The 16,395-nt window shown below is 34.0% G+C and overlaps 3 protein-coding genes across 4 annotated transcripts; all 3 read left to right on the top strand.

The window, feature by feature from the left end:
* The first annotated feature begins 256 nt into the window (after positions 1 to 256).
* Positions 257 to 3,364, top strand: LOC123205802. Of its 2 annotated transcripts, none has more exons than XM_044622845.1 (6): positions 257 to 575; positions 982 to 1,112; positions 1,556 to 1,627; positions 1,925 to 1,977; positions 2,704 to 2,806; positions 2,932 to 3,364. In XM_044622845.1, exons 1-6 carry the CDS (start codon positions 344 to 346, stop codon positions 3,040 to 3,042), a joined length of 702 nt encoding a protein of 233 aa, XP_044478780.1. In that variant the 5' UTR covers positions 257 to 343; the 3' UTR covers positions 3,043 to 3,364. The 2 variants fall into 2 exon arrangements, with proteins under 2 accessions (XP_044478780.1, XP_044478779.1); XM_044622844.1 differs by having other exon boundaries at positions 259 to 575; positions 1,556 to 1,645.
* A 2,145-nt stretch (positions 3,365 to 5,509) lies between these two features.
* LOC123205801 lies at positions 5,510 to 9,817 on the top strand. Its single transcript, XM_044622843.1, has 3 exons — positions 5,510 to 5,665; positions 5,879 to 6,085; positions 9,417 to 9,817. The coding sequence occupies exons 1-3, from the start codon at positions 5,620 to 5,622 to the stop codon at positions 9,722 to 9,724; spliced, it is 561 nt and encodes a 186-aa protein (XP_044478778.1). The 5' UTR covers positions 5,510 to 5,619; the 3' UTR covers positions 9,725 to 9,817.
* Positions 9,818 to 12,062: 2,245 nt separating this feature from the next.
* LOC123205796 (3-epi-6-deoxocathasterone 23-monooxygenase CYP90D1-like) lies at positions 12,063 to 15,798 on the top strand. Its single transcript, XM_044622838.1, has 8 exons — positions 12,063 to 12,578; positions 12,644 to 12,968; positions 13,322 to 13,471; positions 13,560 to 13,811; positions 13,904 to 13,993; positions 14,069 to 14,254; positions 14,355 to 14,485; positions 15,349 to 15,798. Exons 1-8 carry the CDS (start codon positions 12,325 to 12,327, stop codon positions 15,443 to 15,445), a joined length of 1,485 nt encoding a protein of 494 aa, XP_044478773.1. The 5' UTR covers positions 12,063 to 12,324; the 3' UTR covers positions 15,446 to 15,798.
* Positions 15,799 to 16,395: the final 597 nt, after the last annotated feature.

Here is a 16,395-nt window from a genome sequence, read left to right as displayed (position 1 = left end):
GAGGGCCTCGAATCGAGAGGCATAGTTAGGAGGAAGAAAGACTAGTTATCATTTATCGAAGTTGGTGGCCAGAGTGGAGAGAAATAAAACTCTAATTTAAAAAAAAAAATGTTATTTTTTAAAATTTAAAAATTTTAAATTAAGATGAAATTATTAGTTTTTAAAATTTAAAAAGAATAATACGATGAATTATATATTAAAATTTTTTTTTTTTTTTTGATAAATGAATGTCACTACACCTGGGGTGGGATCAAGTCTTTGGCCTCTTTTTTTTTTTTGGGATAAAATCATCCTCTTTATTTCACGGTCCTCCGGGGCAGGGCCTGCAGCATCTCGAACAAAAATGCTGAACAGTGTTCTAAATACAGCGTGTTCAGTTTCTTCACCATTACTAAGATTAAGAGCTTCCTATGACACCCAGCAGAGACTTTCTTACAATCCCAACGCCCCAAGAAAACTCAAGAGCAACAACGCTAACGCCAACACTGACACAACTAAACCTTCGACACCAACTGTCACTATAACTACCCGGAAAGACGTCTCAGTTTCTGACCTTCTCAAGCGTCCAGTTCAAGGTAGTGGTGTTTAATTTTATTGCCCATTTGTTCTTCTGCTCCAAAACATAACGAATAGTCTAAAGTATTGTGTTTTCTGTTCTTTTATGATCTGGGTAGTATTAAATTTGCTGATTTGGTGCAAGTTTGTGGGGGGTTTTTATTTTCGGTGTTCTGGCTTGTGTTTGGTTATTGAGAAAGTTGAAGAAAGTGAAAGAAAAGTGGGGTTTAAGTTTTGTGTTTTATGGTGTAATTATTTGTGAAAGAAAGTTAGTTTGACGCAATTTGGTTTATATGTTGAAATAAGAATATATATTGGGAAAAGACTTTTTGGTTTTACTTTAATTATTTACTAGCTTTGTAGTTGAATGAAATATAAGGCTCATGTAAAAGGTAAAGTTTCAAATTTGATTGGGATTTGATGCAGGAGGGGCGGCAAAGTTGGATGAATCTTATTTGGGATATGAGGTGTGGCTGCCAAACCCACCAAAAGTGGAAAAACCTCGGTCGGTATACAATGCAGCTTCACTAGCATATATTGGTGATTGTATATACGAGGTGTGTTATTATTATTATTATTATTTTTTAAATTGAATGAACATCCCATGTTGAATAATTATAGAAATTTTTATGGAATGGCTTGTTCTCTTTTAGAACAAGTGCTGTTAGGGATCAATATATCTCATCTGTGTCCTTTTGAAAAGTTGAAATATGATGGATTAGTACTTGGTGAAATTGGCAATAATATATGATTCTGGCTCAAGTTTAAGGCTGTAAGGCGCCTATATGTGAATCCATCATATCTTGGTCTTATAGATGCATAGGAGATGCCTGCTTTAGAAAGCAAGTCCACCTTTTTCTGTATTTGAACTGACACCTACAAGGCAGACAGCATGTTTATGTTTATGTTACTGGCTACTAACATAGTTCCTTTTGTTTTTTTTTTTTTTTGGGTTAACCTTTCCTCATAGCTTACTCTAAGTGTTTCTCAAACTGTGCAGCTATATGCTCGCAGGCACTTCATGTTTCCTCCCCTGAGTATTGAAGAATATAATGACCGTGTAATGGCAGTGGTATGCTGTGAAGCACAAGTATGTTTTAAATTTTATGTTTATTTTGAGTTGCATGGGTGATGTTGTCACTATATAAGTTATGCTTCCTATAGTTAAATTTTGTGATTCTCCTTTTCATTGGTCTAGTTGTATTAAGTTTGTATATAGCTTCATAGAAAAATCTTACAATAGTACTGCACTGTTATTGTTGTCTAGATACATAACATTCCGAAAGAAAACATGATTAAAGAAAATTTGATTTGATTATTTGTTACGTGTGCATGTTAAAAATTGTATCTTTTGTATTTTCATATTCAGGATGCGTTGCTTCAGAAACTTCTTGACGATAATTTCTTATCAGCCGAAGAAAGGTTAGTGGGAAGATTTGATTATCTTCATAGGCTTTTTTTTTCCTCAAAAGAAAAAACTAATTTTGTTTAATTGGACTTTCATCCTTTTTAGAAGAAAGACATGTACAAATTGACTAACTCTTTGATGCCTTCCTCCTCAAGCTGGAGGTTATGACAAATTCAAGCTTACATATTTCATATACAATATGATTAAAATTCTAGATTTTGAAAAGCAAAGCATCCAGATGACCTTCAACATTTATTCATCTTGCAGGTCCATGTTGAAGAAATTTTCTGTGCATGTTTATTTCTTATGATTTAGAAGCTTTGTGCTCATGATGATGGCAAATCTTGCACTTTTAATTATTCATTCTTCTGCTCTAAGTGTTTGAAAATTATTTTAATGATAAGTAACTTTATATTGTTATGGTTGTTAAGTGACATAGATTTTGTTTTAATAATAGGATGACCGGTTAGTTTCAGGATAAAATTTAGAGTGACATTTAAGGAAGGAGAATCTTATTGCTAGCATCAACTCTGTCAAATGAGAGAAATCTGCTAAAAACCCTCAATTGGAGTCCACTGATATTTTCCTAAATGTATTGTTATTTTCTGCTGCTATTGCATCTCCTTTAATGTGAGGAATTATCTTTTGGAGCCCTTTTTAAACTACTGCTGAAATAGCACTGATATATATTTGTTCAGTGTTGGCATTTGACTCATGTTAATTGATATTCTCTACTGCAGGGATGTTCTTCGCTGGGGAAAGAATATCATCTCAGCCAAAACACGGACCAAAAAAAGAGCCGGTACGGCAGTTTACAACAGAGCATCTTCGCTAGAAACACTAGTCAGTACCCTCTTACTTAAAAATTTTTTTTTTTTCTGCAGTAGTATTTGTTACATTTAAGAATGCATTAGTTTCCTCTCTGGGTTCCAGTTAAATTGTATGCCTTAACTGGTTCTTCCACACAGGTTGGTTATCTGTACCTGACAAATGTGAATCGCTTGGAAGAAGTCATGGGAAAGCTGGGATTCTCAACTGGCTCTTCTACACAGACAATCTTAGAGGAACTAAACAAATAACAAGTTAGTCATGCCTTTTCTAGTGGCTCAATTGAATATGCAACTGTCGAGACGAGTTGCATGATCTCAACAAAGCAAATAGATAGGCAACATGTACTGTGCCACAGTTAAGTTACGCATGAAAATCTTATGAGAAGTTGTGGTGGTATTGTGCACCTGTTTGCTCGAACTTCTTGCATCTTGAATTGTATGGTTTTGGATATCTTCGGTAATAGCATTTTGCTGTTAAGAAATTGTCCCAGGGCGAATTCATCTTTGCCAGCGCCTCAAGACTTATATTTGTTTTAAAATTCAATATTAAAATTCTCAGCTTCCCTTGTTAGTCATTGAAAAATGATAATACTTCATTATGCGAATACTGAAATCCAAATTAGAATAGCCTGTTATTATGGTAAAGTTGTACATCTCAGGAATATCTTAAATTAATGCCTTTCAAAATCTTCTGTAATACCTCATGTTTATCCTGTATGACACCATCATCACTCAGTCTAGTAAAATCAATACGAGCTGATTTGATCTCCCATGGACAGTCATTATCACCCCATTATCGTCCTTGCCAATGGAGCTTGCTTGAATAATTCACTACCAGACATGATAGGAGACTTGCAAGCCTTGTCAGGGTTTTGGGGCAAAAATATAAGAAGTATTTAATGTTTCAGGTAGTTCCAAAAGAACACAAGAATCAATCTGCAAAAGTATAACTCAAAGCCTTGGACCGTGTTGCAGGTCTTGTCATACTAGCAGACTGACAACCTGTTAGACCAACACAGTTCACTACCTTATCCTTTCACTAGCAGCCTAAAGTAATTAAAAGTTTAATAAATTAAGAAATACTTTGTTATTATATTGACATGACATAGTCTTCGGATAAGAAAACTTCTTCTGGTTCTCTGAACTTGCCAGTGGAGATATCTTGACAAAGATGGTTCAGCACCATACATGTAAAACATTACCAGTTGATCCTCACTATATTGAATATCTATCTCCATCTTCCTTGGCAACCCCACAATCAACATCATTCGATGGTATGCCAAACACTACAAATCAACCAAAATCAAAGTAATATATTATTTGATATAACAATATTCAAACGTCTTGATTATTAGTAACTTAGAAGGTCGGCAAAACCAAAGCCGCGCGCTTCTGAGTTCTGAGGCGAGCCTGGAATTTCTCTTCTCCCGATCAGTGAGGTCGTCATTGGCATACAAGATGTCACTGGGATAAAAATTGCCCAGTGAAGCATTATGATTGCCCACATGAACAACAGCAGCACCGCACCTAAAAAAGAAAGAATTTTTTGGTGTAGCAGAATGAAGAATGAGAATAAGTGAACGGTGGATTGACATTACTTTCTGGGCAGTAAGATCTGAACCATCTAGCATTTGCAGTTTGTTACATCCTTTTAGTATGGCACTAATTCTGAGCTCCCAAAAGTAGCCCATTGATTTGAATTTTACTCTATTTTATTATTGAATTTGTGCTTCAATTTTGATTTTTCATTGGATTATATAGAGAGAATGAATGCATACAATCAAATATCTACATGAAGCGAAAGCAATGTGTTGATAATGAATTTTCACCAAGTACATTGGGTTATAGCTGCAGTCCAATACAAGAGATTGAAATACTAAAACTTTCAAATGACGTTGAATAAAGTGAAGCTTTTAACATAATTCACCCTGCTATTCAATAATTTTATATAAATAATAGAAACAGTAATCTTTCGGTGAGCACTTGAAAAAACAGTAATCTTTGGGTGGGAATAAGTTCTTTGGCCTTAAATATAAAATCCATTTTGTTTAAAAAATGAAATGAACCCTTAAGGTGTGAATGTTGTAATTCTGTAGGTAAATAAAGTTCACTTTTGGGTGAAGTGAACTTGGAAACTGTATTGATGATCCATATTCCAACTGCAAATTGTAGCTTGAGCTAATAAAATGAGCAATCCATTTCTTTGAATTTCTAAACTCATTAAAACAAAGGAAAATTTACTAAAAAAAATAAAAAACGAATAATCTTTTGGTTGGAAATTTAATTTGGAGAAATAAATATAAATGGAATTTGCAGTAAAAAAAGTGTAACTAAAATAGTAAATATTTTGGACATGTGAGGCAATGTGTCATAATTTTTATTGGTAATTATTTTAGAAATAATTTTATATAAATAATAGAAAATAAATATAACAATACTTAAAATTGAGTTCTAAAAAATTATATTTAATTATTAATAAATAATGTGCTATTATACATAAGTGAATAATACCTTCCTTTTTAGAGATAATCAAATATTATAATATTATTTATTTATTTATCAGTGAAATTGGCCTATCTATGATATTATGAGATGATAAAAATATTTTTCTTGGAAGCATATAATTATTTTTAATTTGTGGGTTGTCGTGCACTCCAAGTTCATTTGATTTTTGATTTAAAAATAATTAAGAAATAATTAGTAAATAATAATTAACACAAGGGTAATTAATTAAATTAATATTTGACTAGACAATTGTTATTACTGCATTGAGTAGAGCCAAGAGAAGGTAGAGTCAGTGATTCAGGCTAGGAAGGATTCTTAACAATGGGTGAAGAAGCTCCAAAGCTTTACAACAGCAAACCCAAGAAGGGTAAATCTCAACCCTTTTTTATTTATGTTTTGTTTTTATGTTTTCTGAAAACTTTTTTTTTTTTTTTTACTTTTGAAAACAGAAATTATTAAGGTGGAAAGCATCCCTTTCTTGCCTAGCAAAGCAAGAATCTTTTGCTGGAATTTGATACAATTTCTTGGTTTCAATCATTGAAGTTGTGATCTTTACTTATTCTTTATCTTGTGTTACCAGCTAAGCTTAAACAATTTCAAGAACAACAAAAAGGAAAAGATTTTGCTTCTTCAACAACACCTCCACAATCATCATCAGCTGCTGCAACGTCATACACAATGGGGTCGAGCTCTGCTGCTTCGCCTCCTCCACCTCCAAAAGAGTCTTTTGCTAGGCGTTACAAGTTCCTCTGGCCCCTTCTTTTGACTGTTAATCTTGCTGTTGGAGGTCACTTTCTTTCCTTTAATTTTATGGGTATCATGTGCATTTTAGGTGCACGCTATAGCTTGTTGATTTGATTGTTGAAATGGATTTGTTGGATCTTAGCTTGAAGAGCTGAAAAATTAAAAATAATAATTTTCTCGATGTTTGTGGTTGGTGGGTGATTCGTTGTTATGATGGGGATTAGGTTTTAGTTTAATCACATTTTATTTTGGTAAATTTATCTGTAATTGCATATCTTCATGGAGGGTTTTTGTCTTGGTTGGGTGAATGATTGATATTGATATCCATAAAAATTATTGGCGGTATGTCTGTCAGAGAGAGAAGAGTAGGGGGAGGGTGGGAGCTTGCAATTGGGAATGCTAGAGTGACTTTCTTACTTCCCTTTTCCTTGTGTTATAACAATTAACAGCAGGAAAAAATTGAACTTTTCATCTCCAGTGGATAGAGTGTGATGTTAATAGATAAAGGGTTAATGGTACTGCCATTAAGATTGATGAAGGTAGACATGCAACATACAAAAAAAAGGCTAAATTATTTTTGGACTAATTGTTTAGAGCAAAGGAAGTTGGATGTAGCCCAAAGAAGCAGACCATGGACACCAAATGGTCTATAACCTTAAAAACTGTGAGTTGGTGCATATCTGAAATTATCAGGAAACTGTTATAAGTCCAGAATATTACTATTTTCATTGTCATTACCATTTTAATTTAAAGGTTTAAATCATGAAAGTAAAGCGACAAAGATCAATTATAGTTGATTTAAATCTCCTTTTACTAGCCTACTAGAGTAATTGGGTGGGGGTCGGAAGAATAGGGCAAGGAACAAATGAGAAAGTAGATTTAAGCATAGATGGATTAAAACGGTAAGACCTTTTTTGGAATATGTAGGATCTTGTCCCCCCAGCTAATAGCATTAAGATCTGTTCAGTTTTTTCTCCTTTTTCTGGGGTTTCAAAATCAGTCTTTGGCCTATTCTATCCTCAAGTTACACTGTAGACAATAGATTTTGAGACTAAGCTCATCTGTACATAATTGAAATGATATTTACAACTGGTGGTTATGGCTTTTGGTTTAGTTGATTTCCTACAGTTCTGTCCTGCATTAAAAAAAGGGTTATGCTGATAGGAGCACTAAAATGGTATGCTGATATCTTTATTCAGTGGTACTATTGATGGGAGAAATGCTTCTCTTATTAGTGCATCATCTTATGACCTCAAACATTTCATGATGAATCCATTCTCTGTTATAGGCAATGTTAAATTTTGGTCCATTTGCTGTCTTCCTAGAAGGATAGAAGTAATGCCCTCTGCTTGTGTGTCAAATCTTCATGATCACCTTTGTTTCTTGGTCTTTGTGCTCTAAATTCACTTTTATGTTTAGTGATCTTTTCCCTTACAAGACTTGGCTTATGAATTGGTTCTAGTATTATCATATGTGGACCTTTCAAGTTATTTTGAAAAACACTTGTTATGCATGGAAGACCTGAGTAACTCTAGGAGGCATGTTTACGATAGACCTTTGTTTGAAGATATATCAAATGTCTATGTCAAACAAATCAATAGAAGATTGTACTGTTGTTCATTTATAAGTCTACTTAGCTACTTCATGGCTTGTCGCATGGAATCATGTTTGGCATGTTATCATGGGCCTGCGTGCAAGTTTTTTATGGTCATTGTCGGTGCTAAGGTAGGGTTTGGATGGTATCATACCATCCATACACCCATACCTACTTCTTCTCCAATACAATAGATGTAATACATCTTTTATTGTTCATCTTTGCAAAAGTTAGCTCAAATAAGTCAATAATATTTGCCACATTATTTGTCTACTGACTTGCTATCCAACTGTACTATATAGAGAAACACCATCCATTAAACCTCCAGAAATGATTCTTTCTATCTAATCTAGTGCAATATGGTTTGCAACTTTGCATGTCAATGTTGCTTTCCACTGTTTGAACTTCATCTTGAACTGTAATAAACCAAATTCTAAAATCAAACAAGAAAAGTCTGTTTTCCCTTATCTTTGGCTTCAGCTCAAAAAAGTTGTGGAATGGAGTTTAGGAGGGCTTGTAGATTCAAATTTTACCAATCCAGAAAAGGGTGAAAATAAAAAGCTTATTCATTATGAAAAACATCTCAGCTCATTGAAGTCAATCCGAGACAGGTAGAAGTTTGCTACATGAATTCTTATCCTCAATTTGGTCTTGTCACCATCATGATAGGAAGTTTGGTAATTATTGTTAGTAATATCTTTCATCTTGGTAATTACTAGTTATGTCTTTCATATTGTTTACCGAGCATGATAATATGGAACTTGCTAGAAAGACTACTGTGACCTATGCTTAAGTCAACACAAGAAACCCTGGTTAGAATAATATTTCTGTCATCATAGCCTTTATGATGGTAAACTAATGCTCATATGAGGAGTGACAACTCACGCTTTTGTTCTTTAATTCCGCATGAATAAGATAGCGTAAAATGGTGCAATGTGAAACCCACTAAATTTCTCACAAGCTGTCCTAATTCCTTCTATAAGTCTCAGGTGTATTTTTTATGTTGTGGCTTGTGGATTCTCTGGTAACTTTTAAGTAAAAACGATACTAGTTGAATTATAAACTTCTGATTTAAACCTAATGTCACGTTATGTTATCGTGAACAGTTGTGTGGAATTGTCATTACACATGCATATAAACTAATAATAATAGCAGTGAGTGAGACTATCCTTTGCTGGTCCCCAGCTTTCTCACCAGCACAATTAATTTCTTAAAGAACTTTGTTTGGTTATGTATAGTGTAATCTTTAAAGCTGTCCGACTGTAGTATTCATGCTAGCAAGTTAGATATTAATTAACTGTTTATGGAAGTGAACCATTAGAGCTTCAAGTGCTTGCTGATTGCATTATGTCAAGGCAGGAGCAAATCAGCAGCTATAAGGCAATTTTTTTTCTGTGCTGTGTCAATGTTGATAAGCTTATGTTGGTTATTTGTGTCAGTGCACCGCTTTGATCATTACCGAGAGTGGACTAGTAATAATAACCAGTTGAGGTGCTCTATCTTAGTATCTGATTCCTTTTACTTGTTGTCTCTCCCCTGTAATGGAGGTAATCATGTGTTGTTGTGTGGTCCAAGCATTCAATACCTGTAATTTCATTAATTTTTTTCCTTTCATGGACATGGGTTTCTTTATTTGTGGTCCAAGCATCCAACATTTATGCATTTTTTGTTTTTAGTTTTTTATTCGGAAACTTGATTTTTGTGATGTAGTTCCTTGACAATATAGCTAATTGGAATTTTTCTGCTGCTTGTCTGACTGAGTTTCATATAATTTGTGTAGCTTACATGTACATGAAGACCAGTAAAAAGGATGAAAGCATAACTGAGGAAGAAGGGGCAAAAGATGTGCCCTCAATTCCAGTTTCAGCTACAGCTGCAGCAACTGCTGTGATCACTGAAAACCCCGTTGCAGAGTTTGTGAAGTTACGTGAACCAATTCCTGTGGATCAGCAACGAGAACTTTTCAAGTGGATTTTGGAAGAGAAAAGGAAGGTCAAACCAAAGGATCCTGAAGAAAAGAAGCGTATTGATGAAGAGAAAGCCATTCTCAAACAATTTATTCGTGCAAAATCTATTCCAAGTATTTAGCTAACTGATTACCTGCTTATTAAACATTACTGTGATAAAATAGTTTGGATTTTACTTTTGAAATATCAGATTTACTTTCTCATTGCAATTCAATACCTTCTCAATGGAATTTGTTATGTTTTCTATCGTGTTTATCGGTTGCAATACTGTTGCTTAATCTTGACACAAGTATATTGCCCATTTCATTGTTGGCATCATACCAACTTCTTAAGGACCTGTAAATAATGCAATGAGAATGGTCAGATGTAGACCACAGAGAAATGCCTGCAGCCCTTTGAAATTGGGCATATGCTAATATGCACCAACATAATTGCAGGAGCCATTTCAAGTGCCCAAAGTTGGAAATAGCAAATGTCTTGAGAATAAATAATATGGTAACCTACGAGTAAACCTGATGCAAATCCCTTAGAATATGAGATTCAACGTCAGGGTTCTCTTTTTGACCAGAAATATTGAAAATTTATAAAGTTAAGGTTGCATTTTATCTAGTTTATCTTCTCAAGGTACATGGGTTGGTCTTGTTTCTTTCTCTAACTTTTCTTATCATTTAAATGAAAGAATTTTGTTGATATCTTTTTCCTACCACATCTTTTTTCTGGGGAGTGAAAATGCAGCATTAAACTCATCTCTTCACCTGTCTTTTTTGTCACATTAGTGTCTGTTTTGCTAACTTCATTGTCATTGGAAGAGAATTTAAACTCCATTTGGTGCCAAATTCCACGAATTCTGAAATCAGCGAGCATATTCTCCAAACTTTTATGTTGAACAAGAGAGAGATTCACATGGTCCTAACTGGAAGCATGCACAATTTCCAAAAAGGATGTGGACTCCCACAACATTACTGAGAGAGTCCCACACCATGCAGCAAAGCTCTTAAATTCCAACCAACTACAACAAATTTTAGTACCAATTACCTTACTATTCGATCCCCCAATTATATTTCTTGTCCCTCAAATATCCCCCTAATAATAAATACCCACAAGTATACACACACTCCATGATCTCTAAAATGAAAACTTTTCAAAGATTATATTGATAACTATATCCCAAAATATTCTCTTGGATCCTCAAATATACAGTAGAGAAAGCCAAAAGATAGGCCTAACAATTTGCTGCAATGATGGTATTCAATTAAAGTACTAATTTGATACTTAATCATAAATTAGGTTAGATTGAACAAAGAGGAAAAAGGAGAAAGCGAAAGCTAAGGAATGGAGCTTAACATTATAATACGCATGAACAATCAAGAAACGACCCAGTTATGGGATTTATACATTGTTTATTTATCAACAGTCAAAAGAAAGGAGAATTTGTGTCCACTTTTTTCACTAATCATCCCATCTCTTAGTGATGAATAATTAAGTTTTATGACAATTATGACTACCCATTACCTTGATCAAGTGAGAGAAGGGCATATAATTTAGAAAAAATGAGAAATCAGTGATCGAAGGCAGCTGGTTTTTGATTTTGTAATTTGTGAAGGTACCTTTGATCTATATATACGTGTGGACTGAGTTGTAATTTCAAGGGTGTGAGAAGGACAAAAGTTGAGAGATGATGATGATGATGGAGAATGAGAATGTGGATGAACTTATAGAGTCCACATGAATGCACGAGGCCATGCCGCACCAGCTGCTTGCTTGCTGCTAAGAGGGGGCGCCCTCAAGCTGCTGTGCCACGAGACAATCATGGAGCTGTGGGGTCTTATTATCAGTATGAACATATAAATATATATCCACTCTTTCAAAAAAGAAACGAATTCTAACAACTAAAGGTACTTGGATTTTTGCTTTACATGCATTTTTAGTCTGATTCTAGATACCCACATGAGAATTTCGATAAAACATCTACTTATCATCATTAATAAGGCTAACTGAAGAAAACCCACCTCTATTAACCAAGCTTAAAACACTTCTTAGCTATGAAAGTACAGTAAATGATCATCCAGGGTAATTGTGTTTGAAAGTACAGTACTTCTAAGTTTTAGTTTTAGTTTTTTTTTTGGGTAAGTACTTTTTAGTTACCCTTTCGAAGTAAATCTTTTCATATGTAAAAGCAAAGTGAAAACCCTTTGCCACGATTATTATTTTAATTACAATAAAATTATATGAATATATTTTAAGTATAAAAATTAGATATATAAATAATATATCATAATATGATTGAGTGATTTTGAATTAAATATAAAGTAATATTTAATCATGTGATTATGAATGATTTATGTACCCATTTTGAATACTCAGAAATTATAGATGTGACATTGCTCTTTCCATAAGCCCACGAAATTAAGAAAAAAACTAAACTAAAAGCAATTAATCATAGTTATAAAATAAAAAACTTTACACGAGCACCATCTCACTCCCAATACAAATATTCTCTTTTTCTTTCACAAAAACTAGTTCAAACTCTTTATAACGCTTCTCTTTCTTTCCCATACCCACGCTTGCACGTACACATGCACATTCATATATGTTTCCATCACAAAAGAAGCTTTGTGATGACGGCCATAGTCACTATGATTAAGCTTATATAAGAGACATACAGAGAGAGAGAGAGGAGAGAAGAGATTGAGGGCGTGCGTGCAAAATTTTTAGCCATTAATGGACAATCTACTGTGGATTTTGTTTGTCACAACAGTGAGTTTATTGTTCACCATCATTTTCCATAACAAAAATAAAATCAAATCATCATCATCTTCTTCAAGATCATGTTTCACAACAACAACAACCACCAGAAATCCCCCTCAACTCCCTTTGGGCTCTCTCGGTTGGCCCTTTCTCGGTGAAACCTTGGAGTTCATTTCTTGTGCTTATTCTGATCGCCCTGAAAGCTTCATGGACAAACGTCGCCGCATGTAAGATATGCAAATTTGAAGCTTTTTTTTTTTTTTAAATCGTTGATTAATGATTTAATGTGCAGCTACGGGAAAGTGTTCAAGTCACATATTTTTGGAACTCCGACTATAGTTTCAACGGATGCAGAAGTGAGTAGATTCGTTCTGCAGAGTGATGCAAAGGCGTTTGTACCATCGTATCCGAAATCTCTGACTGAACTGATGGGAAAGTCTTCGATTTTGCTCATTAATGGAATCTTACAAAGGAGAATCCATGGACTTATAGGAGCCTTCTTCAAGTCTCCTCATCTTAAAGCTCAAATCACCAGCGACATGCAGAAGTATGTGCAGAAATCAATGGACACTTGGACTGAAGATCAGCCTATTTACATTCAAGATGAAACCAAAAGTGTAAGTTGATCAAAATCTCAGATTCCTTTAACATCATGACTTGTTCTTGAGAAGAGTTCCTGTAAAAACACGATATAAAACAAAAAACATGTCAATTCTCTCTCTCTCTCTTTACATACGGTCCCTCCCCCACGACTAGTGAAAGGAATCATTGAACATTGAAATTTTATTTATCTCTGGCTTCTACTTAGGCTTGTAATATGATTTGGCTGGAAAGTAACAAACCCAGTTGTGAATGGGGTTAATGATAATTCTACATGAATAATTTTGTCTAGGAAATTTGAGTCATAATAATAATTATGTCACTATGCCATTTTCAAAAGTTACTAAGAGATGCCATTTTTTGTATCCAGATTGCCTTTCAAGTACTAGTCAAAGCATTGATCAGTTTAGATCCAGGTGAAGAAATGGAGTTCTTGAAGAAACAGTTCCAAGAATTTATTTCCGGACTCATGTCTTTACCTGTTAACATTCCCGGAAGTAAACTCCATAGATCCTTACAGGCAAGAATTTTAACTAATCTATATGCCTTAACTGAAATTTGACCAAGTCAGTTTGGAAAATTTTTTGAAATTGGTTCATGAATTTCAGGCAAAGAAGAAGATGGTTAAGTTAGTACAGAAGATTATTCAATCTAAAAGAAGTAGTGGGGTCTCAACATTTCCTAAAGATGTAATAGATGTGTTGTTGCTCAACAATGCGAGCGATCAGCCATTAACTGATGATCTAATTGCAGATAATATAATTGATATGATGATTCCAGGAGAGGATTCAGTTCCAGTTCTTATGACTCTTGCTATTAAATACCTCTCAGATTCTCCCACTGCTCTCAAACAACTGACGGTATGAATAATAGTATACTTGAAGATTTGATGGTGAGGTAAGTAGTCAATTATTAATGAATTAATTGATAATTGTGATGCATCATTTTACAGGAAGAAAACATGAAGTTGAAAAGACTAAAAGCTGAGCTTAGAGAGCCCCCATCTTGGAGTGATTACTTATCGTTAACTTTTACACAGACCGTATGTTTCTGTTTAATTCACAATTACAATTGACTTTAAACGGGTGATTAACTTTAATTTGATGTAATTAAACAGGTAATTACAGAAACTCTAAGGATGGGAAATATAATCATTGGAGTGATGAGAAAGGCCATGAAAGACATTGAGTTTAAAGGTTATCTAATACCAAAAGGATGGTGCTTTTTTGCATACTTTAGATCAGTTCATCTTGATGAAAGTAACTATGATTGGCCTTATCAATTCAACCCTTGGAGATGGCAAGTAAGAAGCTAAGGGCCCTCTAAGTGCTTAAAATTTTTTATTATTTTCTGTTTGTTTCTCGAGAATTTGACCTTTGTGTTTGGTTTTGCTCATACTGCAGGATCATAAAGACATAAGCAATTGTAACACTAACTTCACTCCTTTTGGAGGGGGACAAAGACTTTGCCCTGGTCTTGACTTGGCCAGGCTGGAAGTTTCCATCTTTCTGCACCACTTTGTTACTCAATTCAGGTAATCAAATCAGTTAAAGTTAATGAATTTCAAACCTAGATTACTTTATGTATTATAGAAGAAAATTTTATTAGCAATTCGTTTCTGTGAGGTTTGATTGCTACGAAGAAATAAGGGAGCCACGTTATTGTTTTTCTTTACTTTTACCTTTAGAGCAAAGACAAAATTGACGCCAGACAGAGAACTTTCTGCCTCAGTTGGGTCACTTTCTTTTTTCAAGACATAATTTACCACAAGCTTTAATTTTCTTTCAATTATGATGCATGAGTGAGCCTCAACAAGAATTCCCAATTTTCCCTTTCACTGTTGCTCCCATCACCTTTCTTATTAATGAATATGTGACCCCCCATATTCTCTATAGATTCCTTACACATTTTCCCTGTGTGATCTTCCTTTTATAACAAAGACAAAGTCATGATATAAAGACACCAAACTAGTAGCCATTTTGAGATCTCTTTCTTTGCTTATAACACTAGAAAGCAATCGAAGGATTGCGACAATGAATTGAGTCAATGGTTTGATACTGAAAAAAAAAAAAAATTTGGAAGATGAATGCTTCTTTCTTGGCTATTGAAACCTACTTCAGTGTATCAGAAAATGGCATCCAGTTTGTGAATTTTGATTTGTCGAAGGGATTAACCTTGACTAGTCAAATGCATGAATGTTAAATCATAGAACTTAATTAGGGTTTTCCAGCTAGCTATCTAGGGTTTATTTTCCTTAGGAAATAATAGTCAAAAGTACACAAATTCAAATATTTTCCGAGCCCTAAAATTGACTTCCATGTCTAAAAGCACTAAACCTTACAATTAGATTACATATAATCAATCACATTTTGATTAAATTAATTAAATTAAATACAGGTGGGCGGCTGAGGAAGACACAGTTGTCAACTTTCCCACAGTAAGAATGAAGAGAAGAATGCCGGTTTGGGTCAAAAGAAGAGGAGATTCATCTTGAGCCATGAAAACTATAAAGTTGCAGAGAGAGAGAGAGACTTCCATGTAACACCGTTCATACAAACAAGAATCCAACAACAAACACCAAATAATGCATGCACACGGGTGGGGTGGGGGCTCTCAGAAATTATTGTTCAAACCCCATAGCAGACTCGGTTGTCTTCTTCCTAAGACAAATATATATATTGACAATTAATTATGATTAGAAATTGATTTTTTCCTTTTTGTGAGGGGCCTCCTTTTATGTATTACAACTCATGTAATCAATCTCAAAGGGGGTTAATTATGATTAAGGGAATAACTTTGTTAATTACCTCTTTCATTTTGGAAAATTAACTAAGTTTATCTCTTATACATTGATCGACCCAATCACTTCTTCAAGGGCTAATTACTTATTATTATTTTTCATGATAATTTGATTTGCGATTGATTAAGACATATTCCTACTACTACTACTTCACTAAAAGATTCTCCATAAGAGAATGAAAAGTGAAAAAGAAAATGGAGTCAACTTAAAATAGTACTTAGTTTACGAATATGAATTTTCAAAGAGAGGTCCACCCTTGATGATTTGCCAGTGAAGCTTCAAATGGTCCAAATGATGGAAGAATTTATATTTATATTGATCTCCATAACTCATGTTGAAGTTTTATGAGTTGTTGTTTCTATACATTAATTTGAACCCATAATTCAATCAAATTAATAAGAGCAATGTTATGTGTTAACACTTTTGAACACATTAATATTTATATAGATGATATATAATCATATGATTAGGTATTATTTTATTTTTAATTTAAAATCACACAATCACACGATGATACATTATCTATATACCCATTTACATACTCAAAAGTAGGTAAATATAAGCTTTATTTAAATTAATAATGGATATATAAAGAATTAATATTTAAAATTGGTCGTCAAAGACATGCACATGTAGATAGGTAT

This window comes from Mangifera indica, unplaced genomic scaffold (assembly GCF_011075055.1).
Source record: "Mangifera indica cultivar Alphonso unplaced genomic scaffold, CATAS_Mindica_2.1 Un_0016, whole genome shotgun sequence".
NCBI classification, from domain to species: Eukaryota; Viridiplantae; Streptophyta; class Magnoliopsida; order Sapindales; family Anacardiaceae; genus Mangifera; species Mangifera indica.
The sequence above is the reverse complement of the archived record's forward strand: the minus strand, read 5'-3'. Positions and strand labels throughout refer to the sequence as shown.

Coding starts and splice junctions, on each gene's coding strand:
- LOC123205802 (XM_044622844.1), top strand. CDS start 344: ATGCTGAACAGTGTTCTAAATACAGCGTGTTCAGTTTCTTCACCATTA. Junction 576..981: donor TCTCAAGCGTCCAGTTCAAG/GTAGTGGTGTTT, acceptor GATTTGATGCAG/GAGGGGCGGCAAAGTTGGAT. Junction 2,807..2,931: donor CATCTTCGCTAGAAACACTA/GTCAGTACCCTC, acceptor TCTTCCACACAG/GTTGGTTATCTGTACCTGAC.
- LOC123205801 (XM_044622843.1), top strand. CDS start 5,620: ATGGGTGAAGAAGCTCCAAAGCTTTACAACAGCAAACCCAAGAAGG. Junction 5,666..5,878: donor CAACAGCAAACCCAAGAAGG/GTAAATCTCAAC, acceptor TTGTGTTACCAG/CTAAGCTTAAACAATTTCAA. Junction 6,086..9,416: donor TGTTAATCTTGCTGTTGGAG/GTCACTTTCTTT, acceptor TAATTTGTGTAG/CTTACATGTACATGAAGACC.
- LOC123205796 (XM_044622838.1), top strand. CDS start 12,325: ATGGACAATCTACTGTGGATTTTGTTTGTCACAACAGTGAGTTTATTG. Junction 12,579..12,643: donor ATGGACAAACGTCGCCGCAT/GTAAGATATGCA, acceptor TTTAATGTGCAG/CTACGGGAAAGTGTTCAAGT. Junction 14,255..14,354: donor TCAACCCTTGGAGATGGCAA/GTAAGAAGCTAA, acceptor CTCATACTGCAG/GATCATAAAGACATAAGCAA.